A 21,964-nucleotide genomic window follows, 5' to 3' on the forward strand; every position below is an offset into this window, starting at 1 on the left:
GACTCAGCTTATGAGTTGCATGCAAGAGCCACAGTCATCATTAGGGCAGAGAGGGCAAAACATCATACAGTAGTTAGTGTGGGTTACAGCCCATTACAGACAGTGGGAACTGCAATTACATGCTTTGACACTCATGAAAATAAAGGAGGGACAGCATGAAGAGGTATGTGCCTATTATTTTATGGATGTAGCAAAACAGCTAAACAGTGAAAGCAAAGTAAGTACACATAGTGTCCAGCACACCATACAGGAGCCATCAATGTAGCAGTGTGACAGCAGTGATTATTCCCTGAATAATTGCAATTGCGCGATAAATTTCTGCACAACGTGATGCGATCAATCACAATTACAGTTTTAATTTCTTGACAGCCATACTAATAGCACATGATAGCGCAGACTGACATGTGTGTCTACTATGAGGGGCCGTACAAGCCAAAATTTATTCTTTCACTCTCACACACATACATTCTTCTTCCACACACATATATTTTCACTCTCACACACATATATTTTCACTCTCACACACATACATTCTTCTTCCACACACATATTTTCACTCTCACACACATATTTTCACTCTCACACACATATATTTTCACTCTCACACACATATATTTTCACTCTCACACACATATATTTTCACTCTCACACACATACATTCTTCTTCCACACACATATATTTTCACTCTCACACACATACATTCTTCTTCCACACACATATATTTTCACTCTCACACACATACATTCTTCTTCCACACACATATATTTTCACTCTCACACACATACATTCTTCTTTCACACACATATATTTTCATTCTCACACACATACATTCTTCTTTCACACACATATATTTTCACTCTCACACACATATATTCTTCTTTCACATACATATACTTTCACTCTCACGTAGTTTTATTTTAATTTTTATATTTAGATATTTTTATTCTCATGTTTACACATATTTAACACACACATTGCAATATTATGCTCTCTTATACATGTATTTTAATCTACATATTTACACATTTGCACTCTAACATACATGCATTTTCATTTATGCATTCCTACATTTTGCTCTCATTTACATGCATTCAAAATGCATTTAATCTTACAAATAATATATGTATGTAAGAAGAGAATGCATACATATCTGAAGAAAATATATGTATGCAAGAGAATAATGTATGTGAATGAAAGAGTATAGTGGAAACGGAAGGAGTTTAATGGAAACGGAAGGCTGGGTGTCTGTACCGCTGTGATTGGCTGAGAAGCACGCGCGGGTCACTTTCAAGTGTCTGACAGCATGGAGGGGGGGAGAAGAAACTCGAGTTCTTCAGCAAGCTGTCGGGTTGTTAAGAAATATTTTATCATCTCCTGAAACGGTCACATCGTTGTCCTCGTCACTTGATCGAGATGGGACGGGCTCAACTGCACCCAGTGTTACCCACAGCACGGTGGAAAGTGAGATGAGGGAACTTTTTAGACCAGCTAACACCCGGGTATCTTCAACGAGTCAAGTAGCTACACGGAGTTCGACTGGAGTGGGGCAGTCTTTGCGATATCAGACCCAAAAACACTTTGGCAACTGGAACTGCAGATCAAGGAAAAGGTAAGAACAAAACAGTTTGCCACTTAACTATACAACTGCGAAATACAAAATACGAAATGTGCTTTGCTGATTTAGCAACGCACTTTTTTACCCTTATAAATTTTTAGCCCTAGCTAATTTATTCAGCAGCATCCACATTAAAAACAGTAAAGACCGTGGCATTTATTTCAATATTAGTGGCTGTTTGTACTTGTGACCCGAGTGTAAGTTGATGCTTACTTTAAGATTACTTTATTAAATCTTCTTTATTAATGTGGGAGGTGGTAGCTACATTAGCCTGCTAAATAAAAGGTTGGGTTAATTTTCTTGTTGTTTTTGTTTAGTTTTGTATTTATTTATTTATTTATTTATTTTTTGGGGTAGAATTTTAATCTTGCTAGAAGACATCAATCCAACTCTGTGTTGTGAGTGGATCAATATCTGTACCACTGTAAAGGTAGATAAACATGGATGCCAAGTCATGCCTTCAGTCCAGTTTCTACAGTGTATGAAATAAGAAAAAAAGAAATATGATCGGTGTCTTTTTTGTTCTTTAGTCAAAGTAAAAAGTAATAGCAAATGTTTCTTTGTATGCCTCTTTGTAGAGCAGTAAAAAAAATCCTTATGCATTGTACTATATATTTATTTATTTATTTATTTATTTATTTAATTCAAGCGTCAGTGAATTAAAATGGTCAAACCCCAAAACATTTTCTATTTTACGTACATTTTCCATTTTTTTTCAAAGGCAATTTATAGGCATGCTATTACTTTATGCATTTTTTTTCTTTCAAATTATGTTTCTGTTATTTGTGTTTGCTATTATACTCAACTCTTACATGCACAAGCAACTTTAAACATATTCAAGTGGGCTAAATGGCTAGCTGCGATACTGTTTTTTTTTTATATAAACTGTGTAACATTTTATTTTATTCATAAAAGCTTAGCAACAGTTTAACGTGTAAGCTGGTCACTACCAAGTGACATTAGCAACTTTCTTAAGGAACTGATAGTGTCTAAGTATAGGTAAATAAAACAAAAGATACATAAATCTGAATATAGTTTCTGTTTTGTTTTATAGGGCCAAGACACATTATCATGATACTTTCAACAAAGATGTCATCCTTCTTCCACGGCCATCAAGCAGTGTTGTTGTCAAGCATCGCACAAAACAACATTTACATGAACAAGGGCATATATTGAATGGATTTGAATTCCAAAAATCCTGGGACCAGAAAACTGTCTCTGAACAAATAAGGGACGCCTTTGGAGATAAACTTTCTATTGATGTAAGGTAGGTTGTGCTAGCAGTCGAAACCTAATGCAACACAGCTTTTGTCAGTAGTCTTTTCGATATCTAGGCATTTCAAAGCTTTACATAACGATTTAAGTCAGAGAACAGGTAGACATGAATCAGTAAACTAAAATAAAAGAACCAAATCAGTTATCCTTTCTTGAACACTCCATTTTTGGCATACTTTTTTGACATTTGTATAAAGTTTACTTCTGTTACTACTGGTTTCAGTCTGATTCAAAGAGGAAAACAAGATTAGCTCTAAAAAAGTTATTGGAACATTTTTGCTGTTTTGGATTTTAAACATTTTACAACTTACTGTAACTGTTTTCCAGCCTGGAGTTTCTGATGGCTTGTGGCAACAGACTGATTGCGCCCAAACTGCGAGCAGGACAGGAGCTGGATGCAAATCTCATACATAAAATTTATAAATCGAAAGCCCTATACATCAGACCATCAAAACCAATTTTGGTACGTTATTTGACTTTTGAATGAATCTACATAGCACTGTACAGTAATAATATGAAGACCAGAAATTGGTGCATAAACAACCTTTGAACTTTCTCATGTCTGTTCTTTTTAAACTTGCCTTTCACCTTTTGTAGTTGGATAGAATAGTACCAAGTTAATGTTCCTTTTTTAAAATGTTAATCCTAAGCTCTGGTATTGACTAAATTTACAGCTGCTCTGTTGGACTGTTTGTGAATTATAGAACGTAAGACTACTGCTGTTCAGGAGATGTGTTACAATTTTGTCTGCCTAGTATGTAAAAGTAATTGTGAGAAAGATCTATTAACTCTTGAAATTTCTCACCCTATGGTAGCTGGGATAGGCTCCAACCACCCCACCTCTGATAAGAATAAGCAGAAGAGGTTGGATATATGGTATTTAATGTTCAAATTCAATATATGTGAATTATTATAATTATTATTTTATTTCTAAGGATGATATTACAAGCTACAGCAGTGAGGAAAACTGTGAAGAAAACCCTGTTTCATCAAGGCAGCTGCGCTCATCATCTTCAGACAGTTTTGCCAGTTCAACAGCTGCCTTCCAACCAATCTCTGCTCCGACGCAATCTCCTGCCTCATCAGTTTGTAATGGAACATTATTAACGGAAACTCCTGCCTTGACCCATGAAAGTAGTATCTCACACAAGTACAGCAGCGCTTCAACAAACATTTCCTTCAGCCAGTTACCAGTGTCTTCATTGGAAATCTACCCTTCCACTAGTCAGCCTTCTACCTCATCATCTGCATCTTTAAGTGATCCAGTTCTGGTCCTGACGTGCCGAAATACCTCAAGCTCACCCTACCAGACCAGGAATCCAGAGAATCATTGTTCAGCATTACCCTCTACATCAACACACAGTCAATCTGTAAACTACGATAACTACCTTTCAATCATGACTCCACCATCTGACATGTCTTCTGATGATGAGGAACTTAACCAGGCTATACTAGCAAGCCTGCAGAGCGAAAGGTTAGTTTCAAATACAAATGTTTTACAGTAGCCAATTAAACACACCATATTTGTTGCAATCCAATACTGTAACCAGTGTTGTGAAGGAGTGTAATCCATCCTCAGATATTTATATGCATATATGATATTTATATTTGCTGTTAACAAAACAGTTTTTTGAATAATGTCTACAGAGTCAAATGATAATGCTGTATTGCTGGCAAATTTTATTTTATTTGAAATAGGCAGCGAATTTTTAACAGCCTATCTGACAATGAAATGAAATTTACTTATTGTGCATTGAAACTATTTTTCTTTGCTCTAGTGCTTTCTAGTTCTCCAAAACACCAGTGTTTTCTAGTCCATGATCACATCTCACGCTGGATGGCATTCCAAAGTTCTGAACACCAACCATGAACAGTGACAAAACACTTGATGCCCTGTTGTTATCTAAACACGCAAGGTAGATGATGGTTCTACTGAAACCATCCACACAGCCATGGAACACCATCCTCCATCTCACAAGTTTGTGGTTTCCATCTATATGCCTATAGAAAAATGAAATAAGTAGAAGTTATGTATGGGGAAACTATGACATGGTCAAGGATATGCACACGTTTGAGTAAATAAAACAATGAGTTATTTTGCTTTAGATAATCCATTTCGCTATAGACTTAGAATCAGGACTGTTTTTCTGTTAGAATTTTCTCACCATAACTGATTGGGGAAAGGAACACTGTACAGTCGTCGACGTATTGCATTGCGTCTTCTGAGGGAACGTCCAAAGGGCTCAATTTCTTGTAGACTTTGTCTTACACGCCACCTTTGGATTCGTAACCCACGTGATCTCAAGCTGCCATGCACATATCGTTCACCTGCATTTGTGGTATACTGAAGGATTTCCCTAACAACCCTGTTCAGGTTTTCATCGGATAATGTTGCATAAGTCAGTGGCTCAATGCCAAGGTCCTCTCTGTGCCTGTACAGAGTACGGGAGCTAACCCCTAAGCATGTTGCAATGCTTTGCCAGTTCATTCCAAGAGATACTAAATGAGATATTTGCTCTCTTGAAATGCTGTATCGCGGTCGACCTTGAGAGCAAGTCATGAGAGGTGGAGGTAGCAAGACAAGTCTGTTCTCAGATGTAGTTCCTTGTCTGGTTTCATAAGCAGTCAGTAAAAAAATTAGCCATCCATTTAAGGACTGTAATGTATTCACTGCTTCTCTATTTCTTGCATCGTCAACAAATCTTGAGATGGACAAAATTCCAGATAAGGTTTGAATGTGATCACCAAGTTCTCTATGGAGCCTCTGACGAACAAAAGAATCTGTAGCTTCTCTTTGAATTTGTTCCAAACATTCTAATACATTATTTAAAAAAGTTCTAATGTCATTTTCATTACTACTTACTCGACAAATTAACTGCAATACTAGCAAAGAAAGCAGGACAACTTTGAACAGCTTCATTGCTTGGTTCTTCTGGTTTAGGTCTGGGTATGTCAAGTAAGTTCTCCAAGTGTATTACATTTCCTGGTTTAAGAATAACTTCCTGCTTAAAGGATTAACTTCCTGTGTTAGGAAATGCAGATGTGAATGTCAGAGTGTATGTATGCAAGGGTAAAGGATAAACACTGGGATTGTATGTGTATATGAGTATAGGAGTACAAATATATATGTGTTGAAAGGTAAAGGGTATGTATATATATGTATGACTAGAAAGGGCTGCACCTGCAAGGAGAATAAATATATGTCAACATAAAAATATGTAGCATTAAGAAAAATAGAATACATGTGTGTGAAAGGAAGATTAATGGATTTATGTGAGAGTGAATATACATGGATATGAATTAAGAATAAAGGTGTGCGAGATGACAATATATGTATGTGAGAGTGAAAATATATGTATGTGAGAGTGACAATACATGTGCATGAAAGAAGAATATATGTATGTGAGAGTGAAAGTATATGTGTGTGAAAGAAGAATATATGTATGTGAGAGTGAAAGTATATGTGCATGAAAGAAGAATATATGTATGTGAGAGTGAAAGTATATGTGCATGAAAGAAGAATATATGTATGTGAGAGTGAAAGTATATGTGCATGAAAGAAGAATATATGTATGTGAGAGTGAAAGTATATGTGCATGAAAGAAGAATATATGTATGTGAGAGTGAAAGTATATGTGCATGAAAGAAGAATATATGTATGTGAGAGTGAAAATATATGTGTGTGAAAGAAGAATATATGTATGTGAGAGTGAAAGTATATGTGTGTGAAAGAAGAATATATGTATGTGAGAGTGACAATACATGTGCATGAAAGAAGAATATATGTATGTGAGAGTGAAAGTATATGTGCATGAAAGAAGAATATATGTATGTGAGAGTGAAAATATATGTGTGTGAAAGAAGAATATATGTATGTGAGAGTCAAAGTATGAATTTTGGCTTGTACGGCCCCTCATAGTCTACAATGAAAATAGATACTGTAATATTTTTAAGTATTCCGATCTATATGCATACACACCATACTGCCATTATGCTGTAGTATAATACTGGTCAGAGCAAAAAATGTGCAATTACAGACTGAAAAAAAGATACAAAGCATATAAAACAGGAATGCTTAAACTGGACAATTAACAAATGCCAGCATGCTGCACTTTTTTTTACTGCAAGATTTGCAGTTACAGAGTTGCATATGTTAGCATAGAAATTTCTGCATCCATTGTAACCTAGTCTTGCAGTTAACATGTCTACAAAGATACTGTATTTCACAACCAGTGCATGCAGATTATTCTCTGAGGTTGCATTTTTAATTTTATGAAAATGGCAGCCTGTCTCTTGGGCAGTGTGTGTCTGGCCAGGTCCTCTAGGATAGTCAGAAGGAGGGATGCTGTTTTCTGGAGCACACAACCATGACAGTGAGCAGTCACCATGAAAAAAATAACAAAATCCCCAAAAAGTAGTTTTCAAAAGTATATAAAGTTCCCTGTAGTGAAATACAGCAGACTATATAACCTTATAGACAACAATAGGGCATTTCTGGTTTTATTTGATAATGCTATACCAGCAAAAACAAGGTTTATGGTTAAACAGTTAACATTTAATCTACTTGTGGCTAACATGTAGGTATGTTGCTATTAACTAAACTCTGCTATGATTCCTCCTCGGGCCTGACAACTGTAAGGGTAGATTAGCTTAAGCTGGTGCCAGACTGGATGAGCCAGAGCAATGCTCTTTTCTGCTGTGATCAGTTATTGGTTAATAGGCCAGATGTGGGCTTGGCTAAGTTGCCAAGTCTGAAGGTTTTTCAAGTACTTTAAGTTTAAAACACAAACAAACGCTGAACTATATTTTTCAACCCCAGACTGAAATGATGAAACTCTTTCAAAACGTGATCTTGTAATGAACACATTACATTTACATTACAAGGGCCGATTCCACTGAAGGTGGACATGCAAGCTGAAGGCTCAGCTTCTCATTCTACTTTGAAATAAATAGAATTATTAAAATAATTAAAATTCTGTATTGGGGTGATATGGTTCTGTAAGGTCTATAAGATAAGACGCAGTCTGAAAATTCAAGACCTATATGTAATGAGATGGATTTTGGCCAGTGAAGAGGAGACAGTATGAGATATATATACTCTGTCTTTCTAGTTCCTATCAGTTATGTCATAATAGCATTTTGGATCAACTGAAGGGTTTTTTTTTTCTTGTTTTTTTTTTTTTTGCACAAACAGTAGTTGAAATATGCCATGTTTTTGCTCTCTCTTAGCTGATTATGATATGTTTTCCTTCAGCAACCACCATAGTACATAATGCATTTTAACTGGGAAGAGTAAGAAAACAGAACTCAGCTGACAGCAATCTAGCTGTGAGACTACACACACTGTAACGTTTAAGGTAGTACTTTAAAAAAAACAACATTTTTCTTAGCAAGCTACATAATTACGCCAATATAAATGTAACAGAAAGTGGTAAAATAATGGAAAATGAAAGGCTGACATTGTATAAGCCTTTATTAATGAAAAGACAGAACAGTTTTGTAATCTGCACCATGTCACAGTCAATGCTCATCCACTGTCATGCTGCTGTTTTACTGAGTCTTGTAGGCTGATCAGGAAGTGTACAAAAAACAGCACTGAAAAAAATGATTAAATGCATTAAGGCTACACACATTTTTTTTTTAATTCCTGCCTTTTAATTATTATGACAAGATAAGAAATTAAAAACAAACAAACAAGAAAAACACAGACAGCAGGCTTGGCTGCAATGAGAAGTTCCAATAATGCCATGTATTCAAATCCAATAAACAGTAATTTCATTCAAAAGCAGAGCTACGGTACCAGCAGTCTGAGGCCTGGGACAAAATGCACTGATGCCTAAATAAAAAATAAATGTGACAATGAGTGAGACTGATTCATTATTTAGATGAAATCACGTATCTTCTTTCATAAGGTTCATCCTGCCTGGTGTTTCGTTCTCATGCATACTTGCAGCTTAAGTCCAACCTGTGGCATCCTGCAACTTTTAAACTGGCAAGTCATCTTGATTGAAAGTAACATCTCCTACCATAGCTGGACTGGCCATCGGGCATACCGGGCATTTGCCTGGTGGGCCGCTGGCGATTTTTTGTTTTTATGGGCCGATGGATTTTTTTAATTTTTTTTTAGGAAGGGTATATATAATGAAAGGTGTTGGATTGGCCAATTGGTCATGATCGACTATGGGCTGGACCAATTACAGCCGAGGAGGCCGTAATTGCTAAACAAGGGGGAGGGTGCCTCCCCCTTGTTTAGCAATCACGTGATTTTCGCGCATTGCATGCCGGGAACTCTTGGCAAAACAATCCAAGTACCGCATCAAATGCAAGAATTTGCAGCACCGCAAAACGTTCATTCTCCGGTTCCAATACCTTCTTGTTTTTTCTTTGCCGCACAAAAAAGGAATGTACAAAACAAAAGGAGAACAATGCCGGTCAAAGACAGACTCGACGAAAAGACAAAGAAAAGATACGAGGAAAAATCAGAGTGAAAGGGTTAGACCCTTACGAGCACACAGAGTGGACAAAAGACGTTAGCGTGCTGCCCAATTTTCACCACGCTCATATTTATAATTATACGGTTCTTGGAGTGAGTGCACACACTCATGAAGTTTAGTAACTTCAGGTCACTGCAACAAGCCCAGGTACAGTTTACCGACGGATGGGTACAGGACCTTGAAATGCACCGTGTAGAACGAAAGACCATCGTACGAACAAAGGTAAGTTTACCAGTCTCACAAATCGTCGTCATAAATACACATTCGTTAACAGTTTATTAATATAACCTTTGAGCTCAACGGTAATTAATTAGTAGTGGAAATAATTTCTGGTTCGCGTTACAGAAATGTAGCAGTGACAATAATATTGTATGTTGTAATCGCACTGGACAATTAGTGATACAAAACAACTGTTTTATCCTGTGAATAAAAGTATATGTTTTTGTCAATGTACCATGGTAATAACAGAAGCGAAACACAATATTGTGTCAGGACAATTCACTATTTATGCACAATAAACAAAGGAGCATAGCGCGACAATTTCTGTTCAGCGCCAGACTTGCTTGTAACCTATTTCACCAATTATGTTAAGAAAAATGACGCATTAACTACTACAAAACTCTGACCTTTGTGGGAATGCTTGGAGCAGACTAACCTGTGAGCTGGAGTGTTCTGAGACGTTATATTTGGTATATCCAGACCATCCGTCAGCTTTTACTTCGGAAACATGGCTTAAAAAATTTCTCTTCAACGACATAATCCGATAAAAAAAAAAAAACGATCTCTTTACCCGTCGGCTTCCCGTGGCTGCCATGCTATTGCAGTTAATAATACAACAGCTTCTTGCCATTTTTTGGGTTTCTCTTTATCGCTGTGTAACTGAGTTCAATTGAAAGCCTGCGTGCGCTAGTACCTCTTGCCACAAATTCCCAGAATCCTTTGTGGTTTTACCCCTGAATGACGTCACATTTTCAATCTTTATCCTGGTGGGCCGGTCTCTAGTCAAAATGCCCGGGCCGATTTTTTGTCCCAGTCCAGCCTTGTCTCCTACAAATTTGACTCGTACCACCTGTATTTAAAAGGGTATAATTTCAGATTTTCTCTGCAGCATGATTTACAGGACTTGGATCTGCTCCCTAGTCACTTAATAATAGAACAAATCCTGTGTGACAGTCTGACAGCATCCATTGTGATTTACTGGGATATAGGAACGTGTTCTGATTTGAATGTAATATATCATACTTGTACACCGTAGAGCATGTGACAAATTCTGTGTCATTTTTCCAAAGGAGCCTTTGGAATCCCTCTCCCCACAGAGCATATCACGAAACAGGTAAAACACATCTCATTTTCGCTGTGAAGCCACATGCACATGTGCTCCCCATCCCTATTTTCCTCATTTATACCTTTGTTGCTTCATCCTTTCCCTCTCTCCATGCCCCTCTGTTTTCTCTTTCAGTGCCGCATAGTCAGAAACACACTTTCATACACATGAACACCATGAATCACAGTACACACTCGTGACTTTTGGCAGTGTTTTGTAAATGGCTTTGATCAATAATTGATCAAGGGAAACTCCTAACTTTTTAAAGAATGCACTGAGCATGTGAAGGCAACCGCTTCTCCCAAGACTCACGCAAAGACGAGTCTTGGGAGCTCCACAGAAGTGCCCATCTCACACATGTTCCACACTAACATAACACAGGATCGTTGCATGTTGGGCATTACCTGTATCTCCGGGACCTGCCAAGCCATATAGATTCAAGCACAGACAATGGGCAAAGGTAACATGTCACCCACTGAGATCTTAAATGTCTCTGGAGCTGAGATCTAAAATGTCATGGCCTGTGGGTTCAACTGCTTTCGGAAAGTCAATTTTGCTTGAGGAATCCATCCAGATTCAGTGGCTTGTCTGTGCCACCGCCACTTGACAGCTCTATTTTCTGGCCCATGAAAAGGACATGTCAGGTTGTCTCGCGCAGTCATTGTTTTTGTCTGTTGTGTGTGCACGGATGCAGAAGTGACGCATAAGGAAGATGACAAAAAGTGGAAAAAAAAAATCCTTGTTTACTCTTTCATCTGCCATCTCGTCAGGGCAGCTTAGCGCAGAAAGGACTTAATCGCACAGTGGATGTCATCTCGCTTCTAAATATTTGCCAGCACCCCTCCAATGACTACACAAAGTGCTACGCAGAGGGATGAGATTTGCGGCTACCGGCTAGGATAGGTTGTGCGTTTGCCGATGCAGTGCTTACTCTTTTCTGTAGTGCCTTCAGTGCAATTCCAGTGTGAATTCATTCACATTCTCGTGTATTTTTTTCCCTTGTTTTTGCTAACACTGCCCTGCAGAATGGATTCCTTTCCATTCATCTGCCCTCTCTCTACATACCCAGCCTCAGGGACCCTGAGAAGGAGGAGGGAGATTTAAAAAAAACAAAACATGGGAATGTAGAATACCAGCCACCGTGGTCTAGGAGCCATTTACTCCATCTGCAGGCTACACGGTGCGTTTGAGGGAGTGTTTCATCAGGGCTGTGGGGGTAGCGTGGGGGTTGCTTTTGTGTTTACTCTCTCCGCTTGCGCAGGTACCAGGTGTGCTATTGGAGACTGAGCAAGAGACAATACTTGTCAGTGAGAGAGGGAGCAGCCTAGTGAGACCGAGATAAAGGGAGAGAAAGAGGGGCGAGAGTTGGCAGAGGCAAGTGAATGAAAAATTCATACGGTTGCAGGTCCCAAAAGCCCTTCTGTCTTTGCCAGGAGTCCTCAGCTTCAAACTGCTGGGCAGGGGTGGCTTTGCTGTGCCAATGAGATGGTAGGCACACAGACACACTCACACACAACACACACACACGAAACACAGGAGAGAATAGTCTCAGATGCGGTGTTATCTAGGAATCACAAGTGGGCCGAGCAAGAGTCAGCAGCACGACATCATCCCTCTGCGACAACAGGTTGTTCAGGACAGCATCCTCATGATTTCCCCCCCCTGAAAAAACCTTTTGCAGTGGCAATCAACCCGCATTCTTTCTCACACTGCGAGTGAAGTGGGATGCAACCTCAGAGTTTTGTCTCCTACAACAATTTGTACGTGTTGAAGTTGAACTTTATGTCGTATTTACGTCAGCCTTTTGAATATCCACCGCACTGGAAAAAAAAAATGTAGGAAATAAAAAGCCTAATGCAAATTAGGCTAAATTAGAGGCTTACTGCTGAGCAAAGTCCCAGTGCAGGCATACTAAATAAATCAGAAGATAGGGATCTTTGTAATTATAAAGACAACATCTAGATGCAGACCCGTGACACAGCCTTGAGCTGACAAACAGGAGTGAGAAAAAAAAAGTGTAAGAAGACAGAAAGGAAAGGAAGAAAAAAAAACGGCGCAAGAGTAAGGAGTCTGATCTGCTCACTGCTGCAGTGTTGCCATAGTCACCGCTGCATCCCTTGGATGCCGGGGCAGCGAGGGAGAGTCAGCGGAGGTAGAGAAAAGGAAGGAAGGGGGAAGAACTTTCACAGCTCTACCTCTCTCGGTCTCTCTCCCTGTGTGAAAGTGGGTCAACACACACACACACACATACACATCCAGGCATACACACACACACGTACACACAGAATACCCTCATGTTCCAAACTGCTCAGTTTCACTTGTCTGTGGGTTGGCATCAAGGACCTGGTGAGGTGAGGTACTGAAGAAAAGAAGCAAAGAAAGAACAATGTGTGTTGACATGGATTCTACAACACCTGGGAGAAGGACACTGACAGAAGATCAGGGCTGACCAGCATACTTACTTAGCATTACTTAGTTTTGGATGTGCAATCCATTTTCAGAAAGAAATTTCTATCAGTATTTCTCTCATAAAATGAAAAAGATAAACCCTGTGAAGGTATTTTCTGTTCTTAAGCTATTTTTCTGTCTTTTTTTAAGCTTCCTTTGGCAGTTTTACAGATTTGGCTATGTGAGGTGAATGTTTTGAAGAATTGCTCTTCATAGTACTGAAGGAGTGTCCACACAAGGCAGTTCTCTAATGTATTTACTACCCTGTCATCTTCCAATCAGTAGTATTGTTCAATCTCATTGGGAGTCATTCCAGTCACTCGCCTCGAGGCTGAGAAAAGTTCAACTCGGAACACGCTCGCTTCACCTGTCATTGCTTGAAGTCGTCACATGTCATTGACTTTCTGTGGACTCCAGTTGCCACATCACTGCAAATTGCTTTCTGTGTGGATGGCCCTCAAGAGTTTATTAATTTTCTGCTACACTTCTGTCCAAAGGAAATTTGCTTATAACAACTGAGTATAGCACAACTTCAAGTAGGCTTCAGCTCAGCAAGCAAGCCTGGTTCAGCCCACATCAGCTGATGATAAAGTTTCTGCCCTTTCGAGACTCCAACTTGGAAATCTCATATGGGGTGCACTACTCAAGCAGTTTCAGCCTTCATACAGCCTCCTTGCAGCCCAACTTCTCATTAAAAGGCTATACCTGCTTTTTTTGTCTTAAGCCACTTGGCTGCGGACATGGACACGGACAGCTGGAAACCTGAGGCTGAGAAGTTATTCCTGTTATATTTCTTTCAAGTCATTATACATTACCGCAGACGGTCACATAGCGTAACCTTTAAGGGTTACTCCAAGTTTGTTTGAAAATTTGGTATCAATTAGGTATCAAAACCCTTTGTATTCACAAAGAATACCGAAAATGTTACATCACTAAGAATGAGGAGATCTATCTGTAAGAATTACAGGATGCCTTTTTCTCATGTGGAGCAGAATCAGGTCCCGGAGATCTCCAAGGGTCATTTACCAACACAGTAAGACATACGGCGCAAAAACACCTACCTACTCTCATGAGCGTGCACACAGACAGACACACACACACATACACACACACACGAATTCAAAGCTATTTGCCAACATGACACAACCACTAGAGTGATGACAACAGACCTAAATGTCAGCAAAGATCATATTTTACCAGAGGAACTGTGTGGGTACTCAGTGCACGAGTGTGTGCGTGTGTGTTCTACCCTGGTGCCCACGTCCCTCTCTGTGTGACACGATGAGCATGTGACAGGATCAAAGAAGCACTGAGCTGACTCATAGTCTCTACAGGGGAACTGTGATGATCAGGAGGACCTTTGGGAGAGCAACAGAAGCTTTACCCAAATCATCTTCTGCTCATTCCCTGACTCATCTCCCGTACCACTCACCAACCTGGCCTCATAAATCTGCAGACCCGGTCCACATGGAGTGATACTGCTGGCGGACATGAATGAGCAAAAGTTATTAAAGACTATGAGTCTGCTGGGACAGGTGTGTGATTTCAACTCATATAAAGACAAAAACTCTTTTGCTTTTTGTTTTTTCTGGACATAGTACTTTTATATTTTTTCCATCACCCTGCAGTCTTGTTACACCTTTATGACCTCACTCTCTTCCATATCTTCTTCACCCACACAGAACCTTTGACTTCCCTTTCTGCATGCCTCCCTGACCCCTTCCTCACTGTGGTCTCCACAGTGGAGGCTTAGAGCCTCGAGCATTTCCGGCAGGCACCAAGACAGCAGCTGTGCATGACACATGTTCACCAAACGCTCTTTTCTGTGCTTCATTTCATCCTCCTCACCCTCCATTTCACCCCTCTCCTTCCAGCCCACCCTTCTCATTTGCTCTCCACTATTCCATTTGGAACAGGTGATACCCCCAGTGGGCTACTTTTACATCCTTCACTTGATGGCCTTGGTGCTTTTCACCTCCAGCTCTCTCAAGCCCCACTGAAACCCCATTCCGAGTGACAACCAGAGACATCTGTCCCAACAGCCGGCAGCAACTCTAAGAAAGGTCCAGACTCGGTGAATGACAGTGAAAAAAAGCCAAGGGGCAGCTGCTGAGGATGATTTTCTGTAGAAGTCAACTTCTCGGATGTTATCCATCAAATCTGTTTGCCAGTGCTTCATAGTAAATTTAAAAAGTACATTTAGCATTTAGTCTGTACTTGGAAGCCCCTTGCTAAACAGGAACCGTTAAATAATAGATTACATAATTTGATTTGTGATTTTAAATCATCTTTTTCATTATTTAAACTCTGCATTCAATAGAGAACCCTGCAGGATACATTATTTAGGACTAATGTTCTTTGACAAATACATTTACAAAGGCATCAGTTTCTGGATGGATAATAGTCAGCGGTACATGTTTACAATTTAGAATATGCGATAATTACAGTATATCTGCACTTTGAAAAAGGGGCTCAGGATAGTACAGGATTTTAAGATGAATGGTAGGAGCATCCAGCTCTGAGTTTTCCTTTTACCCTCTTCTAGCTTTTCTCTCACCACTTTTTACAACATAGTAAAGTTCCACTTTCTTTCCCGACCTTGACAAGAAACAGATGAACAGAACCTGTGGGATCCACAGAAGATGCCAAACAAGCAAAACAAGAAAGAGGCCGGGTCCGACCTCTTCGAAAAAAGTGAGCTCTCACAGGACAGAGTGGAAAAAAAAGAAGACATTTAGATGAGAGGCCAAAGTGCTGAGTTACCAGATAAGGCTAGCAAGCTTGCACCTAGAGTACACACAATTTCACTAACAGGCTGTGCTACTTGCCAGCAGGGGTTAAAGCGGGATTTGGCAGATGGGGGAACCCTAAGATTGGGTGTAGCTGTGCAGCATGTGGAATAGAATCACTTGGAAAGAAATCACATCATAATTTGCATTGTTAGCTCCAGTAGATTTTACTTTGCGCATCGCCTGTGATCAGCTGACCTGTGAGGCTGCTGCTCTGAGATTCCCTGTTCTTTGTGGATTTAGCCAACTGGAAATCCAAGAAGATACAAGCGGATGTTTTGTGAGCGGTAGTGGCTGATTTCCAACCCCTTGATAGTATAAAGCAATTATAAAATGTAAAATTCAGCCTGTGAATCTAATCAGCATCATCACTTTAAATTTAAATTGATTCCTGCTACCCTTAATCCAGTCTCACAGCACAGTACTGCAAACTAACCAGTTTAGCCTGCACTAAACTGTAGTAAACCAGGTTTTTATGCTGCCGTTAAATAATGCAAAAAACTTTATCAACACTATATGCATAGAGCCAACATTTTAGATCCCAGTCATACGTACGTACATATATACATACATACATACATACACACATACAAAATAAATTAGGATGTTTTCCAGGTTATCAAACGATCTTTCTGGGTAGGCTTTTCTTTTGAAAATAATCTCTCATCCTCCTCTCTTGCTCTCTTTTTCTTACATCTTTCTATATCTCAAATGTTTCTCTCTCCCTGGAAAAGTGCCAAATTGCACTAGAAACCATAATGTTTGCTGGTATTATAAAAGTGGCCTGTTCAGGATGCCTGAGAATATAAGTAACATGCACCATGTCACCATTACAGGGGCTCAAAAGTATTATGTATTAACTCAGTTCATATATATTCGTTTATATATAGCAAAATCACCGGCCTCAAGCTGGTTTATATTCTATATATATACACAGTGGGGCAAAAAAGTATTTAGTCAGCCACCGATTGTGCAAGTTCCCCCACTTAAAATGATGACAGAGGTCAGTAATTTGCACCAGAGGTACACTTCAACTGTGAGAGACAGAATGTGAAAAAAAATCCATGAATTCACATGGTAGGATTTGTAAAGAATTTATTTGTAAATTAGGGTGAAAAATAAGTATTTGGTCACCTCAAACATGGAAAATCTCTGGCTCTCACAGACCTGTAACGTCTTCTGTAAGAAGCTTTTCTGTCCCCCACTCGTTACCTGTATGAATGGCACCTGTTTGAACTCATCATCTGTATAAAAGACACCTGTCCACAGCCTCAAACAGTCAGACTCCAAACTCCGCCATGGCCAAGACCAAAGAGCTTTCGAAGGACACCAGGAAAAGTATTGTAGACCTGCACCAGACTGGGAAGAGTGAATCTACAATAGGCAAGCAGCTTGGTGTGAAAAAATCAACTGTGGGAGCAATCATCAGAAAATGGAAGACATACAAGACCACTGATAATCTCCCTCGATCTGGGGCTCCACGCAAGATCTCATCCCGTGGGGTCAAAATGATCATGAGAACGGTGAGCAAAGATCCCAGAACCACACGGGGGGACCTGGTGAATGACCTGCAGAGAGCTGGGACCAAAGTAACAAAGGTCACCATCAGTAACACACTACAACGGCAGGGAATCAAATCCCGCAGTGCCAGACGTGTTCCGCTGCTGAAGCCGGTGCATGTCCAGGCCCGTCTGAAGTTTGCCAGAGAGCACATGGATGATACAGCAGAGGATTGGGAGAATGTCATGTGGTCAGATGAAACCAAAGTAGAACTTTTTGGTATAAACTCAACTCGTCGTGTTTGGAGGAAGAAGAATACTGAGTTGCGTCCCAAGAACACCATACCTACTGTGAAGCATGGGGGTGGAAACATCATGCTATGGGGCTGTTTTTCTGCCAAGGGGACAGAACGACTGATCCGTGTTAAGGACAGAATGAATGGGGCCATGTATCGTGAGATTTTGAGCCAAAACCTCCTTCCATCAGTGAGAACTTTGAAGATGAAACGAGGCTGGGTCTTCCAACATGACAATGATCCAAAACACACCGCCCGGGCAACAAAGGAGTGGCTCCGTAAGAAGCATTTGAAAGTCCTGGAGTGGCCTAGCCAGTCTCCAGACCTCAACCCCATAGAAAATCTGTGGCGGGAGTTGAAAGTCCGTGTTGCTCGGCGACAGCCCCAAAACATCACTGCTCTCGAGAAGATCTGCATGGAGGAATGGGCCAAAATACCAGCTACTGTGTGTGCAAACCTGGTAAAGACCTATAGTCAACCTTTGACCTCTGTTATTGCCAACAAAGGTTATGTTACAAAGTATTGAGTTGTATTTTTGTTATTGACCAAATACTTATTTTCCACCCTGATTTACGAATAAATTCTTTACAAATCCTACCATGTGGATTCATGGATTTTTTTTTCACATTCTGTCTCTCACAGTTGAAGTGTACCTCTGGTGCAAATTACTGACCTCTGTCATCATTTTAGGTGGGGGAACTTGCACAATCGGTGGCTGACTAAATACTTTTTTGCCCCACTGTATAATGCCACAATCTTAAAGTGTAAACCCCAACAAGCACATGTGAGTGAGTACTTGGTGACAGTGGGAAGGAAAAACGAAAAACTCCCTTTTAACAGGAAGAAACCTCTGGAGCAGCAGGCTCAGGAAGGGGCAGCCATCTCTCACAGTGGTTGGGCCTACCAGACTTAATTACTCATTTAGTGAAGGTGCTGGAACGTTGGTGTCGATTGTTCTCGCCAACTTTAACTCCTGCATGGCATGTAGTTCTGTTAATGCTTGAAAAGGAGCCAACACTTCAAACAAAACACGCCACTTAATGAGTTCTTATGAAGGTTGAGCCTAAAGAACAAAAACCTTGTTTTTCCTTAGCAGTCTATAAATATGTTTATTACAAAGCTGAAGTGTGATGTTTTAACATGGGTTTCTATTGGGATTTGCTTTTGGAGCCAGCCTCAAATGGCCATGAGTGGAACTGCAGTCAGTGTATTTTTATTATTATATAACTGTTATAACAGTTTTACTTACACTAAAAAATATTTCCTTGTCAATCAAAATGCTAGCACTTTCCATAAGAAATAACTGCTTATGCAAGCTAATTTAGCTGAGTGTGAATTTTTAGAGGATGTTTAAACAAGAATATTATCTGTACAACTACAAATACATACAAGCTCAGTACATACTAACCACTACTTAGGATTGATACCGCTCAACGTACTGTAACACTTAGACCAGTAAAAGAAAAGTTCATTCTAATGCAGTATCAAGGAGTTTCATCAGCCTAAGGTGCGCAGCAATGAAATCCATCAGGTCCAAATCTACAGTCAATATCTCTCAACGCTGGGCCCTGACTCCAGCAGTTTGTTCCATTACCATTCCAGCGGGTTTATCTAGAATATGCCTTTTCCAGCTCATTATGCCCACTTTAGGCTTCCATAAGGTCATTAATCCCAATCACTGTGTTCATTTTCACACATGCCAAACCATTATTCCACACTTGGCATATCTTTTTGCACTTCTGTAATGCAAGCACTCACATACACACATAGATACACACACGTATCCACACTGTTCTTCTACTTAGTCATTCTGTTTGTGTCACACTCTCTCTGTGATTGCCTAAAAATACATAAAATACTGTGAGGGGGGAATCATAAGACGATAATGATCAGAGAATCCCGCCAAATATAGGCTTATGGTCTTGAAATTTATCTGTGATGACACATTTCAGCACTTTTCAATACTATGGGTTAGATTTGTGGAGCAGCTTGCCCTCATCCAGAATACTTGTCATGCTGGAGAGCTGTGCCCCCGTGTCTTATAGAGATTACTGCGTGTTTAGAGAGTGTGATTTTTTTAAATATCTGCTAAGGTGCCCCAAAAAGCACCCACGGGAAAGAATCAGAAAACAAACACAGATACGTGTCTGCATATCATTCACTATTTATTCACTTGTCCATTTATCTATTATGAAAATGGGATGCTATATTAGCAGAAGAGGTTGATGCCACTACGATTGCTGTATTTTCAAGAGAACTGGATTTATTAACATTCTTTAAGAACACATTCTGGTGAAGGCATGCATGACTGTGAGTTTCTGGTAGGAGTCTTTACTAATATAATGACATATAGAAGCTCTGTATTTGTAAATATAGGCCAATAATCAATGCACGGAGACACTGAAGCAGTGTGAGCAGCATTTGGGTATTTGTTGCTGTGTTTCAGGGATGCTAATGAGCAGAACATCAAGGAGAAGATCAGAACACCCAATCAGAGAAAGAAGATAAAGAGGGAGGATGATCAATGAGCGTGATTTAATTTGGAACTCTATTAGAGTTGTGCCAAAGTTCTAGGAGCATTCATCTTGGCTCTTCAGGGCGGGGGTGTTGCAGACCTTACAGTATGTTGGGGTGTTTCTATAGATAGAAGATGTACCTCATAGCACAGTAAAAATGCAGTCTCAGGGAACAAAGGAACCTATCAACTATTTGTTTTACAGTTGCATGAAAACCCTGTAGCAAACTTCATTCTCTTTGACACACACAAACACACACAAAGCTTAGTATTCGTGCTCAGCTTCGTGGCTGTGAGGGACTAGCCCTGCGGTGGCTGGAGAAGAGAAGCATAATAGAAAAACTCATTTGAAAGGAACTCAGGAGCCCAGGACCGCATTAAGCTCAGCCGCTGGCCTGAATGAAAGATCATGTCGAAGTCGTCACTTGGTGTGTACGTGTGTGTGAGTGTGTGTTTGCACGTGGCAAAAATGAGAAAGACAGAGAATAAAAGCACTATAAATATGATATAAAAAGATGGGGGAGGTGGGATGCAAAAATTGAATAAAGAATGCTGAGGGTGCACAAAAGGCTAACATATTGAATCCAGTCCTTCCCACCCGACTCTTGAAGCTAGCTCAAAACTCTGGGGCTTTTTCTGTGTTGTATATGGCAGATTGTATGGGCTCGAAATTCTGACAGACAAACTGTGTTACTGCTGTTTACTTCACAGTATTTGACAGCTGTTGATTTTTCTGAATCAAAGTGTTATTTATTCAGCTCTGAATAGAAAAACATATCTGGCAGGAGTGTTAAACAGTGATTTACGTTAACTTACTTTTGCACTTTATTTCAGCAGCAGAAGTTCTGAAACTGCTTATGTAAACTGAAATGATGCCACGCACGCAAGCTGAAGTCTTTATGCATCATAGTATCTCAGATCGTGATCCCGCTTTTTTTTTTTTTTGCTAGACAATCCCCTGTGTGAACGTCTGCGTCTTCCAAAGCCCTCAGTCAGGCGAACACTGCCTCTAATTCCACAGAGGGTGCTAACCTCCTTTTCCCGTCCTGCTCTCTGTCTGTGACTTGAATTTCCTGCAGGCACTCAGATGAGTTTAGCCCATTTTCTTTCACTTTGTCGAGGTCAGACAGGAGAAACACCTGTGGGATCCACCCTTTAAAAAAAAGGAAAAAGACCTTTTATACTTTCTTATTCTTCCTTTACTTTGTCCCTCCGTTCCACCTTTATTTAGCCAAGGTCAAGAAGATTTTTTAATTTTTTTTCTAGCATAACCTTTCCAGTTCTTTGGTCTTGTGTGTCAAGCCAAATTGCCATGCAGAAATTGAAAGCAGGGACAACCCCCAAAGGTCTAATGCTACATTTATGCCCCTTCTTACATCCTCACGTTGCACTGTCTCTCAGAGCAGGGGGGTCTCTGAATAAAACATAATCTGTCACTCACTCTGGATTTACTTTAAAGTGAACTGTATAAAGTAAAATTCGCAAGACACATCAGCTTGCAGAGTGACTGACCCTCCCGGTGGCTTTTAAAATATATTCAATCACAGCAGAGTGTAACAGTGGAGCAGAGGGATGCATTAACAGATTACACACCTCAGGCTGCCTTTGCTCCTCATTTGATAGGGCATATTTTAGAAAAGAAAGGATGCCATAAGCTGAACCTACCTGCATTATATCCTATAGACTTAGGTATAATAAGCTGATTACA

General features: G+C 39.9%; 1 protein-coding gene across 1 annotated transcript; it reads left to right on the forward strand.

Annotated features, from left to right (window-relative positions):
• Positions 1-1,282: 1,282 nt before the first annotated feature.
• LOC147304265 (uncharacterized) lies at positions 1,283-20,269 on the forward strand. The gene is made up of 5 exons (XM_086279501.1): positions 1,283-1,610; positions 2,671-2,883; positions 3,219-3,354; positions 3,827-4,365; positions 20,188-20,269. The coding sequence occupies exons 1-5, from the start codon at positions 1,468-1,470 to the stop codon at positions 20,267-20,269; spliced, it is 1,113 nt and encodes a 370-aa protein (XP_086135627.1). The 5' UTR covers positions 1,283-1,467.
• The last annotated feature ends 1,695 nt before the right edge of the window (positions 20,270-21,964 follow it).

Source organism: Aulonocara sp. 'chitande type north' Nkhata Bay, linkage group LG22 (genome assembly GCF_057382095.1).
Source record: "Aulonocara sp. 'chitande type north' Nkhata Bay isolate Kocher_YH1m ecotype deep benthic linkage group LG22, A_spYH_male_GT1.1, whole genome shotgun sequence".
Taxonomy (NCBI): domain Eukaryota; kingdom Metazoa; phylum Chordata; class Actinopteri; order Cichliformes; family Cichlidae; genus Aulonocara; species Aulonocara sp. 'chitande type north' Nkhata Bay.